Consider the following 22423-nt stretch of genomic DNA (forward strand, 5'->3'; position numbering starts at 1 on the left):
TTAAAGTCGCTACTGTATTTGAACTTTGAGAAAATTATTACCTTCGATGCACGCATGCACGGTTTGAAATAATAGGGTGAAAATAACTGACTCAAAATGATATAAAACTGTGCAACTTTTTGAAATCTGCGAAAAATATCATAATTGTTTGGTGTACATCCTCCAGAAAATGAGCAAGTATTTTAACCAGCTCCTGATTTTGGAGAACTACACTTTTCTGTATCAAAAAATTCTTCAGATCCGTTCAGATAACAAGTGAAGTAAGATAAAATCTTTGATATTGTAATATAAAAAAAAATAAATTCACATTCATTTACGTCGCCACCTGAGGCGAAATTTGAACAAATTGTAGCAATTAAATCAATCACTCAGTAAATAGGTCGAAACGTTTCCGTTATAACACGGTCGAATAAAATTTATTGGTGGTATAAAAGTCGACATATGTTGTTTTACGATATGCCCTTAAAATATTTCATGCAAACAAAGCATTTAATGTAGCTTTGGATTAAAAGTGCAATAAATTTCGTTTCTTTTTCGAAAACACATGCGGAATTACAGAATTAATTGCAGGTGCCAAAATTGGTAATGGATATAGTAATGGTAGATATAGTAAATCAAAAAATATCATAAACACATAGAACAATAATATAGAATTATATCCAGTAATGGAGTAGAAGATAGATGTGTATATATTACCACACACTTGCCTGCTTGCAGCCTCAGATCCGCAGAACTAATCTTCCAGCAAATTAATTATTATTTCATTTAATTTTTATAAAGATAAAATATTATCAACCCAAATTCATTTTAAATGTTGATTGAAGAATCCGTGCTCCAGTGATCTGCTCTGCAAAATGTTGATTGCTGATCCTCAATGATGTTGATGTCTTTGGTGTGTTGATTGTAGTTTATCATTAAAACTAATTTAACACTAAGAATTATTATTAAGGTTATCGAATAATACCAAGAATCTAAAATCTAACAACATTATACATTAATAGAATGGAGAAGAAAATACACTCTTATTTATTAATTTTAGCAAATAGCTCGGTGGACTCGATTTAAACACGATTTAATTTAATTTTTTTTCGAAAAATGGATTTTGGTTATTTATCATCATCCATATTGTCGCGTTGAATTTCTCAGTTCACCGCCGTCGTACATGTTCAAATTGTTCATACGAGAATATTCACTGACGACTAATTGGCCTGCCATGTTTGAAAAAAATTAATATAATTTTATATAGCACTAAGTACTAAATTTAAAATAACCTAATTAAATTATATATGTTCTGTCATGGATATACTCACACCACATGCCAAAGTAATAATTCTACAAAAAATATCAAGAAATATAAATTACTATTGCTGTAGTTGATATTTTTTTTGCTGATCTACAAACGTCGATAAAATGATAAATCTAGTTTGAAATGAAATGCTTTTTTATTACATATATATAATTTCTTTTTTCCTGGGTCGCGTGCAAAGTTCTTTCGACAAATAATATCCACATCACAAGATAAACGATAAAATAGTTTTCAAAGTGCATCTAGTTAGAAAGAAAATTGCTTTATTACAAAAACCATGTAATCTAGAAATGAGGTGTGCATGCAGAACTTAGACCAATTATAAAGTTATACAACTCACCACATAATTAGATCAAATGAAATTTAGAAATAAACAATACTTCCTAAGTTAATTAAATTTTACTGGGTAAATGTAAATTGTTTCTAATATATTCTTAGAGGTCCTTATAAATAGCAATAGCAATACGTTTTATATAAATATATATAACGATCAGTTAATGATGCAATCAACTATATAACAATTTCCAATACACTACTTATCATCAATTTTATGAATTAGCAAAAGATCTCATGTATGAAGGTGTTCTACACTACCTCAAGTACAAACTAGTTATTGTATAAGTAAGTTTAATTTAATATTTACCGCTGGCGATAATATGCTACCGTACTTATTAATAAATTCGATAGAAGTGCTTTTCAACATGCAACTATCAATTTTGTAGTCACTTAATGACTTCCAATTAATAATTTGAGCTACAATCAAATGGAAAATGGATTGATGGAAATAAATTTGGTTTTGCTGATTTGTCTGTAGGCTGGATTTTCCGTTTAAATTTTAAAAATTTAATATTTATTATGAATATTGATACTAACCGTTGTGAATATTCTTAATGGCTTCTGATATTCCACCAGACAATCCCAATATCGCGTAAACAAATGGCAACATTTCGAAAGGATATTTTAGTTGCTCCACAATTTGTTGGCTTTCTTCTAATAGAGCTTTCACTTTTTCGGAAAATTCTGAAAAAAAAAAAACAAAACATGAATTCATAAATTTTGTGAAATGCAATTGAAAGCAAATTACTCTACTTTGATACCATAATTTATTGTTCATGCTCAGAGAAATATAAATTTTATATCGTCAGTACAGCACTATCTCGAGTAATTAATTTTAATTCAATTACAAACTCTTGTACCATCATTAGTAACATCAAAACATCTGCCATTATATATAATATTTAATATATAATAAACAATTATGTTTTTCTGAATTTTATTATTTCTAATCCATTTCCACACTCCACATTTTCTCTTTGCAAACACATTTGTAGTAAAAATTAAATAAATAGGGCTTTAGGCAACACTTAAATTTATTTAGACATTTAATAATCATTCTTGACAACGATCATTATGTAATAATTTTCTTTGATAAACTATATTTTAACAGGCAGGTGGAAAGAAATTCTGAGAAATATCACATAGATGTCACGAATTGTTAATAATGAAAAGGTACTAGTTGTAAGTGGCATTTTGCCTTAAGGAAAATTTTTGAGTTATAGTGTTATTTGAGTACTCTTTTAAATTTTACAATGTTAAAAAAAATATTTAAAAAACCACTATTTTGACGATTGCTTAATGTCTAGAAGGTGTAGGAGGGTTCGGATAAGATTTTTATTCTAGTTTCAATTTTTGAAAAATTTTCCCCATATTTTGGAAACAACTAGACCTGCCTTCCCAAAATATAACTAGTTTTTTGAACGGTAAACTTTCCCTAAAATATTATTTTCACTTCATCATTTCAAGTTCAAGTCTAGATTGTATATGAAATGAATAAAAGGTTTTAAAGGTTTAAAAAAATAAAATGAATAAAAAGTTTATGAATAACACAAATAAAAGGTTTTTTTTTAAAAAAAAAACAGTGTGTATTTATGCCTCCGAAGGTTAAAATAACTTTACCACATATTTCGTTTTTTCTAGCAGATCGCAGAACTAGGAAAATATTTATCATTAATAACACCCATCAAAGGACTAGAAAAGGAAATGATTTTGTGAGAAGTACATGAAAACTCCACAGAATCGTTATTATGTAGAAAAGTCTCATGTCATTACTATTAAATATCCAAACGATGACACTAATAACATATGCCGGAGTTATTAACATTACCTAGGGCAAACTAACGGCTTATGGTAATTCAAACAAATTGAATATTATTACATTGGAAGATTTTTTTTTGTTCGATGGGTGCATTCCGCTTTCCACGCGAAACACGCCACTCGCAATTTCACAAAGCTAACAAGACTCATTATAATAAGAATGATTTTACGCTTTAGAAGGATCGATGATAGACAGAGAGTTGGACAGTAATCTTTCTATAAAATCAAAAAAAGTTTGCATAAAGGTCATACAAAAATTGCGAAAAAATCTGGAGATTTCAACGCTTCAAACCCAAAAAAACTAGATTTCAAAAATCGCGCAATAAGCAAAAATGGGATGACCAATAAAGTCTTCTGAAAGTGTGCTAATAAATGAATAAATTTGATATTTTATATCCCATAATAAATTGTACCAACAAAATGATACTAGATACAATGTTTTAACATTGATTCTAAAAAAATAATTTAAAAATTATTAATTCTTCTTTTCCCAGGAAAAAAACGGTTTACCAGCTATAAGACCAACGCATTAAAAATGCACGCAAAACACACAGAAATACATGCTGAGTAGTTAAACAAGAAATGACAAAATCGATACTCAACTTGGCATTTTTCTCATCAACGATAATTGTAAGTCTTGACAGGATATGTAAATATTTTCTTCAACAGTTCTCTTATCTAGATTGTACTCGTTTAAATTTATTATGTATATCAATGTGCTCTTGGTGAGCAAACGAGGCAGTAAATGAATTCTTTGAAAATATTAAAATTAAACACAGGATGGTACATAACTCGATGATGATCAAAACATAGGGACAAGACAACAAAAATAATCAAGGAGAGTTAATTACATTTCTAAAACTTGAAATTGTAATGGCAATAATCAATAAAAAGATCAATTTGAAATTGACAGGCATGTTTCCTTGTAATGTAGAAAACATGCCGATCTTTAGAAGATGATGTGTGACTTCCTTTTACTTTTTAATTATTGTTTAAGTCAGAAAACCATTCGTAAATCACATTAAAAATACTCAAACTCTTCTATTTAGATTAATTTGAATATATAATAATAGCTATTTATATTATATAGATACACAGGTATCAGTAAAAAATTTCTAAATTTCTATCTATGTTTATTATTGTTTATTAAGGAGATGGCAATTTATAATTCCCACGGTTTTATACGTTATGCCAAGAATTGCTGACTTTTGCATTAAAGATAGTAGGAAATATGACTTTTCCATTGTCGACAATGAATAATATACGATTGTAGCGGTATTAGAAGTAACATCCAGCTGAGATCAATTTAATCTACGACTGAGCTCGTCTGTTCGATTTAGAATCCGTCAGATTTGTTGGGAGTTCAACATTTATAGCAAGATGGTCAACATATTCTCACGACTTTGGTAAGAGAACAAATTTTAGAAAAAACTCAAGCATAGGAATAAAATATTTCAATAAAATAGTCTCGTTGCTATCATAATTATTTATAAAATTTCCGATGGCCTAATAATAAAATTTTGATCTCACTATCTGAAGATCATCAAATTTTTGCACCAAGACATTTAGAGGCCAATTCTCGGATAAAATAGAAATGTTATGTTACGGGTCTGTAATCGTATAAGGGGGCGCCCATTAATCACGTGATCGAATTTTTATGAATTTTTGGACCCCCCTTGGTTGATACATCGTGATATTTAAAATTACACCCCCCCTTCCCCACCGACCATCACGTGTATTTGTAGTTACGTAAAATTTTTCGAACAAATTTTTGAATTTACGAAAAAAGAAAAATTTTTGCTTTTTTCTGAATATCTAGGTAAAAAATAAATACACCTGATGTCTTATTAGACTCCTATCTCCCCCACGTGATTTTTTGTCAAACCCCCTCTACCCCTAAGCCTGATTAATAGACGCCCCCTGAGTTGGTAGTCGCAAACTGTCAAAAAACGTCTTTGCTCTATGATCAAGCGTTTCAAAAATAAATCCAAACTTCAAAATATTAACTTTGATTAAACATCCCGTATGTGTTATCAGAGTGATAACCAAAAGTTGCACTCATGATATAATTATTATTTGGTATCTGTGCCCTTTGAAAGTAAGGTTTAAGGTATGTGTGAAACTCCCGATCTAACACAATACCATTTTGACCACCAACGCAAGAATTTGCCTCTTATTGCAGGTCAAGAGCTAGGTCATCTAACTGTGCGGTAAATTACTTTTATACCATTATATAACTAGTTAATATATGCAACCCTTACTATAATTGACTATTAGATAAACAATCTACCTCTTTCTCCATTAACAGTTAATGTGGATCCCCTAGAAGACCCATCAGCGGCGCCGCCATCAGAAGCGTTTTCTGAGGGGGGTGTATGACTAAGTTCCGAGCTTAACTGATAGGGGTCCCTTGGAAGAGGGTACTGCTGGTGGGTCAAGGCAGCCCGCAGGTGTTGGTTGTATTCAGAATCTACGGGGGTTCCTTGGCCTCCCATGCCATAGACTGGGTAGCTACGCACTTCTTTCGCTGGAAATAGAAATAAGAAAAAATTGGTAGAAAAAAAAACAATAGACTTGAAATTAAAATATTATGCTAGCAGGACAAAAGGTATACATAAAAACCATAATTTTTATAATTTATAAAATGTCCAGAGTTCTGTAACAATTAGAATTAATTGGTTGAAAGTGGCATTTAGCCTCAAGATAAGTTGCATAAACATCCTGAAATGTGTAAGAATTGACTTAGTCAATCGAAATTGAAATTTAGATATTTAGATAAAATCCGTTTATTTCAAAAATAAAGTTATCGGCTTTCAATTAAATCTAAACATTGCGATTTCCAACATAATTTTTTCAAACACATTTACATTATCTGTAATTATACTGCACAGACACGTAAAATTGTAGCTTATTCGACTCGTCATATCACAAAAGCAACTTTTGACATAAATTTTGACCACAATATTTTCTCAAACTCTGATAAATTTTTAACATTGAACTATTAGTCAAGAGTCGTAACATTTTAGTATGTTTTATAAGACCACGATATCTATTGCCAAAAAAAGTTTTATAAAAATTCGCAAATTTTTTTAGCAGTTAATTTCAAGAAAATGGCCCAGTAGATTTTTACTTAAAACTAATCAGTAAGATTCCCAACCAATATCTTTCAAACAGTTTATGATTTTTTAAAATCGATTCAGAATTGAGAGCTAACGTGAATGAAAAATTTTTCACTTTTCTGCTATTTGCAAAGAAACGGCTCAGCCGATCGTCGCACAAAACTGAGAAAAGATAACCCACGTAGTAATACATCGATCGGCTTTTAAATTTTTGAAATCGGTCCAACTGTTTTTGAGGAAACCTCGATTTACGGCAAAAACACACACATACTTTTTCCAAATTTGGTCTCATTCGATTCAGCTCGAAACGTCGAGAAAACAAAGTTAGCAAATTGTTTTTTTTTATAAAAACAAACTTTTCCTTCGGGAAGTTAAAAAGACAAATAGCCATTCATGTATAATATTTGACTAATATGGTGAATTTTTATATGATTTAATATATGAACATTATGAAGTGAATTAAAGTTATATAGCAATTATTAAAATTCTTCGAAATCTGCCCAGTTTGAATAAAAACTCAACTTCTAACAAGTTCAAATAAATTGTTCTATTACAATTATACATATGAATATATTAAAAACTCCCCAGGAATTCTCCCCATCGTATGCCATTTTGCTCGGCACGAACTATTGGAAAGCTCAAAGCATGTGTGATAAATCATAACATATGATTAAAACGGGCATTGCATTAGCTAACCATCATACGTAATTAGTTATTTCATAGAAAATCGCCATAATAATATGTGCGAGTATAGAGTAGCGGCTCAGTCAGTGATATTTTAAGCGGCACCTGTGCACGGAGGACTCGCGTGCTGCACGAAGAGGCCATCGACGGATACTACAAGTAGGAAGCACCATAAAAATATGATCTGAGAGGACTCGCTAATGGTTTATTTTTAATATTTTATAGTTTTTAATATTGCCATGGGTGGTCAACCAGAATACAGTATCTGCTTTGGGACAAGCATTACTTGGTACCTATTTACTACTTGGGTACCAATCACTTCTTAGCGACGACGAATGAATTTGTACTCCGCATCTACTTTTTGCTCATAAAAGGAAGTTTATGTTTTTTCTTTAAATTTAAAATGCACAGATAGAATAAAATCTAACAAAACTTAATTGAAGTTATGGTTGGAACCAGAGTAGGCTATCCCCATAATCGGGACAACCTGATATGATGAGTTTTGATGAGCCTTAAATAATGTTGCCAAACTGGAATATATATGAAATGTGTCTGTCGTTGAGTGGAAGTAAAAAATCCGCTCTAGCTCATAAGTTGTTTCTTGTTTCAATAAAATTAAGAGTTGCCTCCACAGACACAGTCAAAGTGTGATAGACAAAGTGTTATGGCCTATATATAATAATAAGAAATTTCAATGATAAACTCGAACATATACTTCAAAGTGAGAACTAGCTCATTAATTACAGTTTTCTATCATTAATCTGCGTGAAAAAATTTTTCCAAAAAAGTTGACAATTATTAACTTCCCGTAGGGCAAGTTATAGTAATCGCAAAAAAATCGAAAATGAAAATTTTTATATATATCTTTATGTTTCAGAGGTTTCTGAATATTTTGGCATACCTTAGAAAATATGGATGTATGTGTGTGTGCGTGTGTGTGTGTTCGGATACAAATTTTCGTCGACGATTTCGGCAACACGGATGAAGCGATTTGAATAATTCAAAAAACATTCGATTCCTATTGATAAGGAGACGTGCTGATTAGTTTTTGGAGAAGGCAGGTCTTGCCGTTCCGAAAATTTGAGGCAAAAAGTGCCAAAAACGGTAACTCAGTTTTTAAGAGCGTCCGATTTGAATAATTCAAAAAACATTTTACATGTATTAACAAGATGAAGAACTGATCAAATTTTCATGCCATCTGGCCATGCCATCATTAGACATATGCACATCAAATTATCAGATATTTTATAGAGATTTTAACAATAAGTATAAATTTTGTTCACATTCCTGTGGGTTCCGTACCAATGTTTATCCGTTAGACGGCGGAGCGGTGCTTACGCGCTTCGATATTTCGTATCTATGCAGTTAAAGCAGTACGATTGCTTTGAAAATAGTTCAGAATTTCCAAAATATTTCAAAATATATTTTTCTTCAAAAAGTTTTTTTTTTCAAGAAAAAGTAAATTTTTGTCGAAAATTTATAGTTTCTCAAAAATCTATTTTTTTCAGAGTAATTTTTTTTCAAAAATGTTAATCTTTTTTAAAAACAATAATCTTTTGTACGGGAAGTACCAGCAATTTGCCTTAAGGCACGATGCCATGCGCCCCAATAGTCTTTGAATATTATTTTATTATATTATTTTCTATTACAAAGATAAAAATTTTGTTTCATCCTAACGTGTACAATCCCTGATTTATATATATTTTTATTATGTTCAGTCATTCAAAATGCATGTGTTGTACATGTTCTCTAAAAAAACATGATGTCTATGGAGTAATAATGCTTCACCTATATGAGTGATATTGTACCAATAAAAACAGATTATGATCGACGCTGTAGATTTTAACAATTCATAAAAATTATGAAAAAATGACAAATTATTTTAATTGAGACATGCAACTGGTTAAATTTAGAATCACGTTTATGACTAATTTTTATTGCACATGCTAGGGTGCAATAAAAATATACGGTGGGTATAATTAATTTCCGTATCACTCGAAGCTATGGCGAGGAAGAGTTATATTTCAAAGTAGAAGGGATATACATATTTCATATTTTATTATTAGAATATTTGATAATACAATAAACACTAATGAATTTTATTAGAGTTTGTTTCCAAATATTGGACCATAAAAAATATAATAGTCATGTAAGCTTAAATTAGGTAAGAATCTCGGAATTCGAGATAAACTGCTGTAAGTCTGTAAATAACCTAAAATAGAACTCTAGAAGTTGTCTCAAAACCTACATATGGTAGGGTGTACGTACTATAAGTAGGTTTTGAGACAACTTTTAGGGTGCTATTTTAGGGTATTTACAGTCTTACAGCTGGGTATCTTGAATTCCGAGATAAACTTACTATAATGACTGGGACTATAATAACTGAGTCAAATAAATTTGTAGCGCATATTATCTTGTGACTATAAAGATAGCATCAATCAATTTTCTATATTATTAAAATAGATCATATTAGTCAAATATTACATGTCTTTTATAATTTCATAATCTACCATCATCCTAAGGTTAAGTTTTCGCCAGAAAATTCGATTTGAAAATTTTATGTTTTCTTTCTGGAGATTTTTATCTTTCGTCGCAAGGATTAGATTTGTTTGATTGCGCCCTGATCGGCCGAGATTTTTCCTTATAAAAAGGGTAAAGAAAAATGTCCACATTTTAAGTTAAAACCTAATTACCAAACAATATCTATCAACCAGTTTAAATTTTTAAAATAGATTCAGGAATCGGCACCTGAATTTCGAACATAAAATTATGACATTGAAAAATGTCATAAAATTATTGACAGAAAAAACAAAACATATAGTAATTTGCTTTGAATAATGAACGAAAAGTAGAATCAACAAAACAATATCGTATCTTAGGAATTATTTTACCATTATTATTTATTTATTTATTTTATCATTTCACTGAGAAGTCACACAAGTCCTGACTTGTATTGGAACAAGACAATTATACCAAACCAGGATTCCGTAAAATACCTGGGAATACATTTAGACAGTAAACTAAATTGGAAAACGCATATTTTAAAGAAAAAAAAAACAAATAGATTTGAAACTGAAGGAAATAAACTGGCTAATGAGAAGATCATCTAAACTGTCTCTAGAAAATAAACTCCTCTTATACAAAGCAATAATAATCCCAATATGGACTTATGGGATAGAGCTATGGGGCTGCGCCAGCAAGAGTAACATTCAAATAATCCAGAGAGTACAAAACAAAACTCTGAGAATGATTTGTAAGGCTCCGTGGTTTATGACCAACCACATGATCCATAAAGACCTAAAAATTCCAACAGTGGCGGAAGTTATTAAGAACAGAAGTTTTATCTTTCAAAACAAATTGGATGCACACGTCAATCCGGAAATGCAAATAGTACAAACAGCCGAAAAATTAAAACGCCTGAAAAGAAAATGGCCCAGTGATCTACCGTCAACAACATAATTTCCCTGTTTCGCACAGGAAAATTTTCAAACAAGTTATTTTTAATTATTATTTATTATTGATTATCGTTTTTATTATTAATACTATTATTTTAATTATTATTTATTCATTCATTTATTCTATTTCTTTTCTTTAATTTCCTTTATTCTATTTTTTTTTCTTTTTGATTTTGATTTTCAATACCATAACTTTTAACTTATAGATTGTATTGTAATCTGATTGTTAAAATTAACAGAAATAAAAAAAAAATAAAAATAAATAAAAAAAAATATTCAGTATTTTTGTAATCATTATTTCTTTATATTATTTCTCATAGACTTAGCTTAAATCTTAAAAATAATATTAATTTCTGGAAGTTAATGGTAATTGTCTTAGTGACAGAACAAGTTTAGCAACTATGCTCAACTGACCCCACCTCAGAATTTCAAAATAAAAGTGAGTTTTTAAAAAAAAACGTGAAAATTATGCCCAGTATCTCTGTGCATATTAAAAATACTATAATTATATGGAATAAAAACATTTACCTGATTAAAAATAAATAACAATTGACTAAACCAGCCGAAAACTCGTGATGAATGACTTTTTTACTTTTTGGTCTCAAAATAAACAAAACGCCCGTGAGCCTCACTCCAGCGGCCACTAGCGATCGGGGGATGTTTATTTCACCTAAACCTCTATCTTTCCGCCATATAAAGTCTAAACGGACGGTGAATAGTTTTCGAGATATTTCGATTGCTCAACTTGCCCCTATGCTCAACTAGCCCCGCTCTACCCTACATTTTATTTCATCCAGTTGGGCTTCTAAAATGTCTTTTATTCAGTACGGAATACGGAACGTACATATGCTTCGGCTTAGAGTCATATTAGAATCTTCGATCATTTTAAACTTTCATGAATCTTTATCATTCGACCGATTATCGTAGCTCTATAAAATTAGCAATTCGGATTTTCTGGGGAAAACAAACTGTTAACTTCGGAAAGTTAATAACTAAGTAAATAACCATAAAAGGTGTGAAAAATCAATATTAAAACTGATTGAGTAATCCGACTAATACAGTCCCCGCCGACTGCGTTTCCTGATCCTTCGGGGGGGACGCTGTATCACGCGCAGTGGCGTGCATCCGCGCCGGCCTGACTTGGCGCTCGTCACGCCCCGCGGTGAATTGGCGGTGCGCGCTGCCGACGCCGAGACTCAGGCGTGGTCTCGGCCGAAGGCGAAGCGCGGCATTTCCCTCATTGGATGCCGATTCCCCGGTCATTGGGGGGACTAGGTTCCTTGCGCAACATAACACGTCGTTATGCAAGGCACCTCCGTCGGATATAGGCATGTTTCGCGCAAGCCAACACTACATACACGTGTGCGCTTAATCGGACTATGGTACAGCCGACGAGGCGAACCGCCGTTCACTATGATAATGGATCGAAGTCCAAAGCTCGGCTGCCAATATCTTATCATTACAGCACATTTGCATTAATAAATTAGTTGTAAGTAGCATTTTGCCTTAAGATAGGTTTTATTAACATCGCGATACGTAGGGTAGAGCGGGGCTAGTTGAGCATAGAGGCAAGTTGAACAATCGAAATATCTCGAAAACTATCACCGTCCGTTTAGGCATTATATGGCGGAAAGATAGAGGTTTGGGAGAAATAAACATCCCGCGATCGCTAGTGGCCGCTGGACAAATGAGTGAGGCTCACGGGCGATTTGTTTATTTTGAGACCAAAAAGTCAACAAGTCATTCATCACGAGTTCTCGTCTGGTTTATTCAAATGTTATTTATTTTTAATCAGGTAAATGTTATTCTTCCATATAATTACAGTACTTTTAATATGTACAGAGATTCTGGGTATAATTCTCACGGTTTTTTTATAAACTCACTTTTATTTTGAAATTACGAGTTGGGGTTAGTTGAGCATAGTTGCTAAACTTGTTCTGTCACTAATGCAATTACCATTAACTTCCAGAAATTAATTATTATTTTTAAGATTTAAGATAAGTCTATGACTAATAATATGAAGAAATAATGATTTTAAACAAAAATACTGAATATAATGGTAAAATAATTCCTAAGATACGATATTGTTTTGTTGATTCTACTTTTCGTTAATTATTCAAAGCAAATTACTATAAGTTTTGTTTTCTCTGTCAATAAAGACTATAAATATAGAATTGGTTATTAAAAAAATGTTATTTCATCACTAATCGACATTGAACCTTTGATTTCATTATATAATACTTTCTTAGTGCTCAACTTGCCCCACCTATGGGGTACATTGAGCACACTTGACTTTTTGCATTTAAACAGCTGTAGCTTAAAAATTTTACTTATTACCAAAAAAATAGTATTAACCCTTTTATTAAGCGATAAACAACAAATCCATTAAGCCGTATAGCAATTTATTGAGACTTTTCATTGAGGAGCTACATCCGTTTAAGTAAAAATTTGCTCAACTAGCCCCGCCCTACCCTATGCATAATCAACTTAATCAATGAGAATTGAGATTCAGCTATTTAGGTAAAGTATTCATCTCGGCAGCCAATATCTTTGCGTTACAGCACATTTGCATTAATAAACTAATTGTAAGTAGCATTTTGCCTTAAGGCAAGTTGCATTAACTTTGCGCTACGTATACATAATTAAATTAATTAATAAGAATTGATATTCAGCTCTGTAGGTCAAATATTCATTTCGAAAATTATTCGGTTTTACTAAAAATAATCAATTGATGTCTTTCAAACATATTGAAATAAATTAATTTGTTCAACACATTTTATTTTATCTGTGTTTTAAGAAACTTTATTCAACAACTTTATTCAGCAACTTTTTTATTCAGCAAATCTTTGGTGATTTTCATGATTGGATCGCTCATTCTAGGCCTATACTATTTTAGTATGTTATTTGAGTCAACGAACTCTATCCCCATAGAAAGTTCCATTAAAATCGTCGTAAGTTTTTTTTTATTAAATAATTACGAAGAAACGGCCAGAAAGCTCTTTACCAAAAACTTACCTAAAAAAGGCACAAAAGTCAAAAATATGATGGTTCTTTGAGATATGGTTTGATAACATTTGAATATAGTTGCATTTTATGTCTAAAATGCCTGATCGTATAGCATATACACGGCATTTTGACAGTAATTAGTAGCATTTTGTATGAAAACTGGAACTTGCCATAATATTCATCTATTTTACAGCAGAATCGGCCTCATAACATTCGTCGATTATACAGCAGAGTTTACCTCAATTCTAATTGATTAAGTAGATTATGTATACGAATAGGAAAGTTCATATTTTAACATTCCTTAAAACAAAATGCTACTTACAAGTAGTTCATTGTAATGTTTAAACATTACCAAGTAAATTAAGAAAAAACTTGTTCTGTTTCAGATGGTCTGATTCATACAGCAAGGATTTTAGATATGATTCGAATACCACAAATTCCATTAAAATTCAACATTGCATTTGTGTGTATGTGTATGCTTACATATAATACGCTTTAACAGATCATAACTTTCTACTTTCATCAATGAAAAAAGAAGAAAATTGATTAGCCTATGCAAAATACCAATATATGTAAATGTTAATTTTAAATGAAATATATTGCACAGAAGCATCATAAATATACTCAGAAATTACTGGAAATTCTTCTTTAGCGGATGGTAATTTTAATTACCAAGATGAAGCTGGAGATCATTACTCGTGGAACAACCTGAGAGAGATGTATAAAAGATGCAAATATAATAAGTTTGTTCTAAAAAGTTATTTTGAGATATTTAATAATTATGAATTAAGTCAAATGCAAAATAATAAATTAAAATATATTTCATTCCACTTTGATTTAGAAAATCGTCACGGATTAAGGGAGTCGTTTTGCTTTATTATGAATATAATAGCATAGAAATGAATATATGGAATGAATACATCAAGAACTCGGATTTATCACAAAACTAGCACTATCCTCAAGATATTTAATCATAAGACACCCAGAAAGCGTACGAGATACGATAAATATATAATCTATAGAAAGAAGAACATCGGACGTTTACCGCATACGGAGATTTATGAAGATCGATTTTTTTACGAGGGTCGTATAACTCCGTGAAATAGGTGCATTAATTTCAAGAACCGTGAAAGACGTCGGTATACACAAGGCACACTCATTAAAAACGCGCGGGAAAATTGAGTTCGCGATTGCTTTCAAGACGATCGATCCGCGAAACTTCTGTTCAATTCTTTTAAATGCCTTATTTTTGTATTTACAAAAGCGTTAACGGCCCGTCGTTAAGAAAACAAATTTTTTTACAAATTATTAAATATATTAAAAATTTGCCAAAGAGTTCCTATAAAAGTAGTCTGAAGAAGAAAGACAACTAATGTGCCTGTCATGTTACCACTTCCTTCTCCTAATATATTTTGAATCTACTCATCCCAAATGTTAATAATTTTACGACAGTTGGAATTAGAAACGTGCGGTTAGAATTCAATGGAGCTTTACACTTCTCGGTACTTATCTGGTAATAAACTTCCGAAATAGCTAGAACACTTTGGCCGCTGTCCAAAGTAAGCCGCGTGCGAATTTCTGTAGAGATACTTTTTGATGCATCGTCGCAGATGAAATTATATCGTTATTATAAATATCATTGACTACAGCTGTCTTATATACATCGCGATAATTTACAATTAGTTGATTTCTGGACCTTGAATACATAGACAAGTGCAAGGAATTGATCAGAGCCGTGCTCAAAATTGAAATGAATAACGCGGAGCAATCTTATAGAGATACTTATGCAGAACATTTTGCTAATTATAAATCACCGATCACCTTTCTATCTAACTTTATATTAATCAAAACGAATTAATTGATATGTTTCACCACCCGGTCACCTCATATTAATTTCGATGATATTACTTGGCCTTCAAATAACTATTACTCTTCGTCGTTGGCAAAAGCTCAATAAATTATACATCATCTTGCAAAGTGCGAAATCCTGATGATTAAAAGTGTTTGATAGTTGCTGGTGTAATATTTTGTAAAACGTCTTGTCATGATAAATTAGAATGAAAACGCGCTATGAACACTGCCAAGAAGTCACATGTTCCTTAACGTAATATGGCAACAAAATACTACATACCAATCTTCTATTTTACAATAAATTTTCTGTAAATTTTAATATTTTTCATATAACTTGACAAAATAAAGTGATGTTGAATACGTTATCCCACCGCTGCCACCAAATAAAGAGATTTCTTCTAATAAGTAAGAACAAACACTTCTTTTAGATAGATTTTATTCTTAATTAGTATATAATTATATATTATTATATTTATTCAATATGCTAAATAAGTAACTGAATATATTAAATATATTTTATTGAATCAACTGAAAGGAGAAATGCTAACCTCTGTAAAATGCTCGTAAAAACTAGTGTACGTGGAAATGTGCAACGGTAATAAATTTATCGAAAAGAGAAATAAATATACATACACACATAAATACGGGTATATGTATAAATATCGTATCGTCGTCAACATTGTGTCATTTTCCGCATTCGGCAGCAGTTATAGCTTATATGAGCCGTTAATATTTTAACAGCTAACAAGAACGCCCGTGCAGCTGTAACAAAACGATGCAATATCGTTCATAAATCGCGCCTGTTAAATCATTATGGGCCATATCCACACTCCGCATAAATAGGTAATGGATACTCAAACTCTAAACTTTACGACAATCGCCAATGTACATTGTAATCTGTATCGAAAACTGTTCAATGCCCGCTTAGATTTTACGTTCCAGAACCGTACTTCCCTTATGATCGATGATATAAATGAACATTGTTATAACTTGGCATGTGGAATTGATTCAATAGTTGGAAAATTAATTTGCTCTCTAAATAAATAATTCGCCAAAATCGTGAAAAATATTTAGAGATGGTAAATTCAATTGTTCTCTAGATTTGCGAGGTCGATGGGTGGCTGTCTCCGAGCTCAATACTAACATTTAAACAGATGGTATGGTTCTCAAAAATGCGTGATGCGATTATGATGTAACTTGACACACATTGTTAAGGTACTTCACCAAAAATGTGACCAAAATTTAAAATTGGATCACTCAATAGTTTTTGAAATATACAGACCGATTACAGACCAACGCAGTCTGACCTTAAACTAGCCTTTTTGGGTTGAGAGCACTTTTAGCCTACCGAATATACGGATGCATCATAATATCTTCTCAACAGCGGATAGTGCGATTTTTATGAAACTCGGCACTAATTATTATTACACTCAAGCAAAAATGTGACAAAAATTTCGAAACGGTGCATGCAACAGTTTTCGAGATATGCGAGATTCCTTAACAATTGAACTTGTCCGGTATTGGCGATTACGGACCAACGCACTCTGACCTGAAACTAGCCAAGTTTTAGGTTGAGAGCACTTTTAGCCTACCAAATATTTGAATAGATGCACTATGGTAATTTCTCAAAAATGGTCTTTGCGATTTTGATGAAACTTGACACACATTGTCACTATACTTTACCAAAAATGTGACCAAAATTTAAAGTTGGATCGGTCAATAGTTTCTGAGATATGCGAGGTCGAAGGGTAGCTTGCTCCGAGCTCAATACTAAGATTGAAACGGATTTTATGTTCTCAAAAATGCGTGATGCGATTTTTATGAAACTTGACACGCATTGTCACTATACTTTACCAAAAATGTGGCCAAAATTTAAAATTGGATCGTTCAATAGATTCTGAGATATGCAAGGTCGATGGGTGACTGTCTCCGAGCTCAATACTAACATTTAAACAGATGGCATGTTCTCAAAAATGCGTGCTGCGATTTTGATGAAACTTGACACACATTGTTACTAAACTTTACCAAAAATGTGGCCAAAATTTAAAGTTGGATCGTTCAATAGTTTCTGAGATAAGCGAGGTCGATGGGTGGCTGGCTCCGCGCTCAATACTAGCATTTAAACAGGTGGTATGTTCTCAAAAATACGATTTGCGATTTTGATGAAACTTTACACATATTGTTACTAAACTTTACCAAAAATGTGACCAAAATTTAAAGTTGGATCGTTCAATAGTTTCTGAGATAAGCGAGGTCGATGGGTGGCTTGCTCCGAGCTCAATACTAGCATTTAAACAGGTGGTATGTTCTCAAAAATACGATTTGCGATTTTGATGAAACTTTACACATATTGTTACTAAACTTTACCAAAAATGTGACCAAAATTTAAAGTTGGATCGTTCAATAGTTTTTGAGATATGCGAGGTCGATGGGTGGCTTGCTCCGAGCTCAACACTAACATTTGAACAGATGGTATGTTCTCAAAAATGCGTGATGCGATTTTGATGAAACTTGACACATTGTTATTATAGGTCACCCAAATCGTAACAAATTTAATATATAATTTTTTTTTGTACATCGAAAATAATTCAGATTTTAATTTTAATTCTGACTAAAGTTCTAATTTATTTTGAACAAATAATTTCAACTCTGCAATTCAGCTTATATAACTCCTATGAATATTAGACAATTGTAACATTGTATTTAATAATCTATTTAAAAACATTTAATACTCTTTGAACATTTCGTTACGGTACGGAAAGTTCCAGCAATTTGCCTTAAGGCACGATGCCATACACCACTAGTTTTTTGTTTGAACAATTGTTTATACTACATACATTTATTAATGCTATTCACAAATATATTTTATATCTATATATAAGTAATTTTATAGTTATATTCTTGTATTGTATAGTTTTATTCGTCAGAAATATGTTATTATTAATTTTATTAACATTTATAAACGTCAACAAAAACGTCAACTCATCCCTATAAACGAAGAGGAGGATACTACTCGTAGTGACGCTTCAATGTAATAATTATGTTGCACTTTATTTAATAAGTTAGAATATGTACTTACATAGCTGGTATTCTAAGACAATATATTCGAAGAACGGGCCTGTGAATGAATCCACAACACTAACACCACACTTTTTAGTCTTTAGCGTTTTTATAAACAAATACGATTGTATAATTATAACATCAATGAATAATTAAAACAGAAAACGCAGAAAAAATAAACTGGACTACAATTTAAGGTTACGGCGTCCATGGCGTCTGTCCTACTGTCAAAATAACAAGGGTGGAATTTCTCGGAAATTCGCTGCATTCGGTAGATTACGACAACTTTCGCACGACGTTCGGATTGATTGATTGATTGTCGAAAATAAGATCGCAATTTCTGTCGGAAAGGACCCGAAGTCCCGAATGTTGAAAGTTACGATCAAATAGTAGTTATGGGTCACAACTAGTGTAACCGCCTAAAAAAAGGTGATTTTTGGGAATTCATATTATAAAAACTACTTTATCAATCATTTTAAAATTGGGAATATATATATACATGTTTTAAGAATACATAGGAAAATTTTTGAAGAAAAAAATTAAATATTTTTTAAGTTATCGTCGATCTCCAACGCCGCGAAAAAAAAGGCCTTTGACTGCTGCAGTGATTCCGGCCTTCTACGTGGATGAAATTTAAAAAAAAAATTCATTAAACGAGATAATATTGTCTGTCAAATGAACTACGATAAAGAAAAAAAAAACAAAAATTGACAAAATGACGGCGTTTTTTTTTTTAAAGTCGAATTTTCCCCAAAATTTTGGTCGTTTTTCGACTGGCAAAATTCGATTTTTGATCCGATCAATTTTACGGAGAACAATATATAGAATATGTAAAAAAAATTTGATAGTGATCGTATCATTTGTTTTTGAGTAATCGCTGCAGCAAATTCGGAATATGCTGTTTCGAGAAAAACGCCTTTAAAGATTAAATGATCGTTATACTATATAATACCATACATATACTCTTTAAATGGCTGTAACTCAAAAACTATTTAGGATATCAAATTCAAAAATCGATATTTTGAAAATTTCACACTAGTTGTGCCCCTTAAGATGCTTTGATACTTAATTCTGGTCTTATTTTTTGACTCCATTAATTATCTACGTGAAATTACTGCTACTGAATTATTGCTTGAGAATCATATAACTAGTTTACCAAGTTTTTCGAAAAAAAATCTCGCTAGCACAATAATGTATACCTATTTTGTCGAAACATAGGTCCCAAACTGATCCAGGAAACTGCACGAATAAGTCTATTTACCTGATTTTTATTTTTTACCTCAATGGTCCATTATATATTTTTTATTATTAGTCTATCTACTTTTAGAAGTGATTTCAAAATTCTAAAAATAGACAAATTCTCTACCAAAGACATATATTATTATTCAATCTATTTTGAGAAGAGAGTTCAAAAATCTAAATATAGCGAAATTGGCATCATTCTAATGATATGCAATAAGAAAGTCCTTGCATTATTCATTTGTAAACGGATTTTTGTTGTATTGAATGTAATTTATATTCAAATATCAATTACTATTTGTATTATTATAATATTCCATAAATATACTAAGAATAAATATAAATTAAGCAATTAATTAAATATTTAATAGATAAATCATTGAATGGGTGAATGATTGCAAGATTTTGCGTTTCGCTGCTTTCTCTTTCATGAATCACATTCAAGAATATTTTAATGTTAATTGTTTTATTGAATAAACATTGACATTTTATAATTGTTTTTTTAGTCTTTTATATTTACGACACGTTATTTATGAATCATTACTTTAGAAAGTTATCGATCAGAAAAGAATGAGATATTAGATTTATTGGAGATATTATTATTATTTCCTCGCACATTGAATGGATATAAAAATCAAAACCTTCTTATTCGTAAAAATCTTTCACGAATAAATAACAGACAAATAATTATGTCTTTATACAAACATGAAACTTAATAAAACTAGTTGCGTTTAGTGATAGTGAAAATTAAACGTGTCTATTAAAATAACTACAATCATTGCAAATCAAATTAAAAACACTAAAATTTATTAAGACATTAAAATCATTGTATATTTATATAAATTATGGACGATGCAAAATATTGAAAAATAATATTTGATTTACTTTAACACTTTAAAAATAGTCATTACTTATTATTGTAATAATTATATAAAACTAGACAAAGGTATTTTCATTACTTTGTTATACTGAGCTCACACATATTTTAAAAAGCAAAACTTTGTTAGAGTTTATATCTGTACTATATGTTTAATATATTTTCAGTATGTTTTAGAAAACTCCGTTACTACATTATATTTTAAATATGTCCATTAAATAAAGTTACATATCTCCCATACTAAATTTCATTTTGTGACCATATGGTCGAAAGCACCTTTCCCTAAATAAATTCAAAACTTGAAGTACAGAAACATTTAGTTGCTACAAAATATAGAATGAAACAATTCATCTGCGCATCATATCCAATTATTCTCGAAAGTAACTCATAGCGCTTGTTATGTTCTGTACTTAAATTTGGCCGAACAGGGTCGTAAATTTAAAGAATAATTCGAATTTATTTTGATAAACATTTATTTAATAATTTATTATTAATAACTTTTGGCAATAAAAACATTTAAGTAAGATTCGTCCTTGCCAACAAATAGTTGGTAATCAGGGTGGACCATTCTAAATATACCTGAACGCCATTAAACTGTTTCTAAAAATTAGCAATTTTTAATGCTTTTATATTATCTCAAATTAGCATACATACTACCCCCTACCTAGTTATCTCTACATTATTTCACTTTATTTGTTCATTATATAAATCAAATAGAAGCCCCATGGTCCACTCTGGGTTTTCGTAAAATGTGAAACAACTTTAGAGCTAGAGCAAATTTTTTAGCTAACATCAAACAACAGATATAAGAATTATGTTGTTTACAGTTTGACAACATTATTTCAAAAACTCATCATTTCCTAACGGATTATCAGATTGCACCGATTTGTTCATCCACTTTGATGACTAACTTCTTATATATTACATATTATATTTCTTTAAATTGGTGACAAATTGCAAAAATTGCGGCTCTTGCTAGATACCTACGAAAAATATAAAAGAAATAATTAAAAGTTTGAAAAGACTGCAGATAATTAGGTGGTGCTGAAATGTGAAATATAGCTTAAGCACCCTGAAGAATAGACTATTTTATTGGTGCTCTGTTCAAAAACAAGTCCCAGTTGTGAATGCGTCACATTTAATCAATTTCTCTGCATTCCTTCTTTTCTTCTGAAACTCTGAACATATCGCGGTTTTTGATTTCCAGTACTTTCTTTTCAAGAGTCCTCCGAAACCTGCATTTTTCTTTGTCCTATTTATTTCACGCCAAGATAATGTGATATGTTGATATTAAAATAAATTTTTCTATAATTATTTGTCCATCCTTGTTCCTCGGAGGAAACGACGAGAAGCGTCCGGGAACCGCAAGGACTACAAACGGGTAAGGGCGACGAAGGGCGATGCAGAGCGGCGCATTGCGTGGTGCATTTTACGGCGCGCCGCGTTTTATTACAGAGCACAATTATGAAATAAATTCGCGGGGAAACATTCGCCGCCGAAACCAGCGGGCGTCTGTTTTACTCTGCCTTACGACAGAATGATATCACCATTTCACAGTAGAGAGAATAGTCACACAGCTACGCAAAATGTACGAGTGGAGAAAAACAGAACTACGGCGTTTCACCTCGACGGTGCTATAGTTTTTATATTTAGAAAACTTATAACTCAAACA

At 31.3% G+C, this 22423-nt stretch overlaps 1 protein-coding gene across 2 annotated transcripts in view; it reads right to left on the reverse strand.

Moving 5' to 3' along the window:
* Nucleotides 1–1116: 1116 nt before the first annotated feature.
* LOC113374063 overlaps nucleotides 1117–22423 on the reverse strand; it is a 355272-nt gene continuing 333965 nt past the window's right edge. For both annotated transcript variants that reach the window (XM_026614319.1, XM_026614318.1), the window contains 3 exons: nucleotides 5751–5987; nucleotides 2180–2326; nucleotides 1117–1208 (listed from right to left, as the gene is read on the reverse strand). In XM_026614319.1, coding sequence (XP_026470104.1) covers nucleotides 1117–1208; nucleotides 2180–2326; nucleotides 5751–5955 — 444 coding nt within the window. In that variant the 5' untranslated portion in view covers nucleotides 5956–5987. The remainder of the gene's footprint in view (nucleotides 1209–2179; nucleotides 2327–5750; nucleotides 5988–22423) is intronic.

The sequence above is a fragment of the Ctenocephalides felis genome, unplaced genomic scaffold, assembly GCF_003426905.1.
Source record: "Ctenocephalides felis isolate EL2017-DRISC unplaced genomic scaffold, ASM342690v1 CF-g0.4_SCAFFOLD_01604, whole genome shotgun sequence".
Taxonomy (NCBI): domain Eukaryota; kingdom Metazoa; phylum Arthropoda; class Insecta; order Siphonaptera; family Pulicidae; genus Ctenocephalides; species Ctenocephalides felis.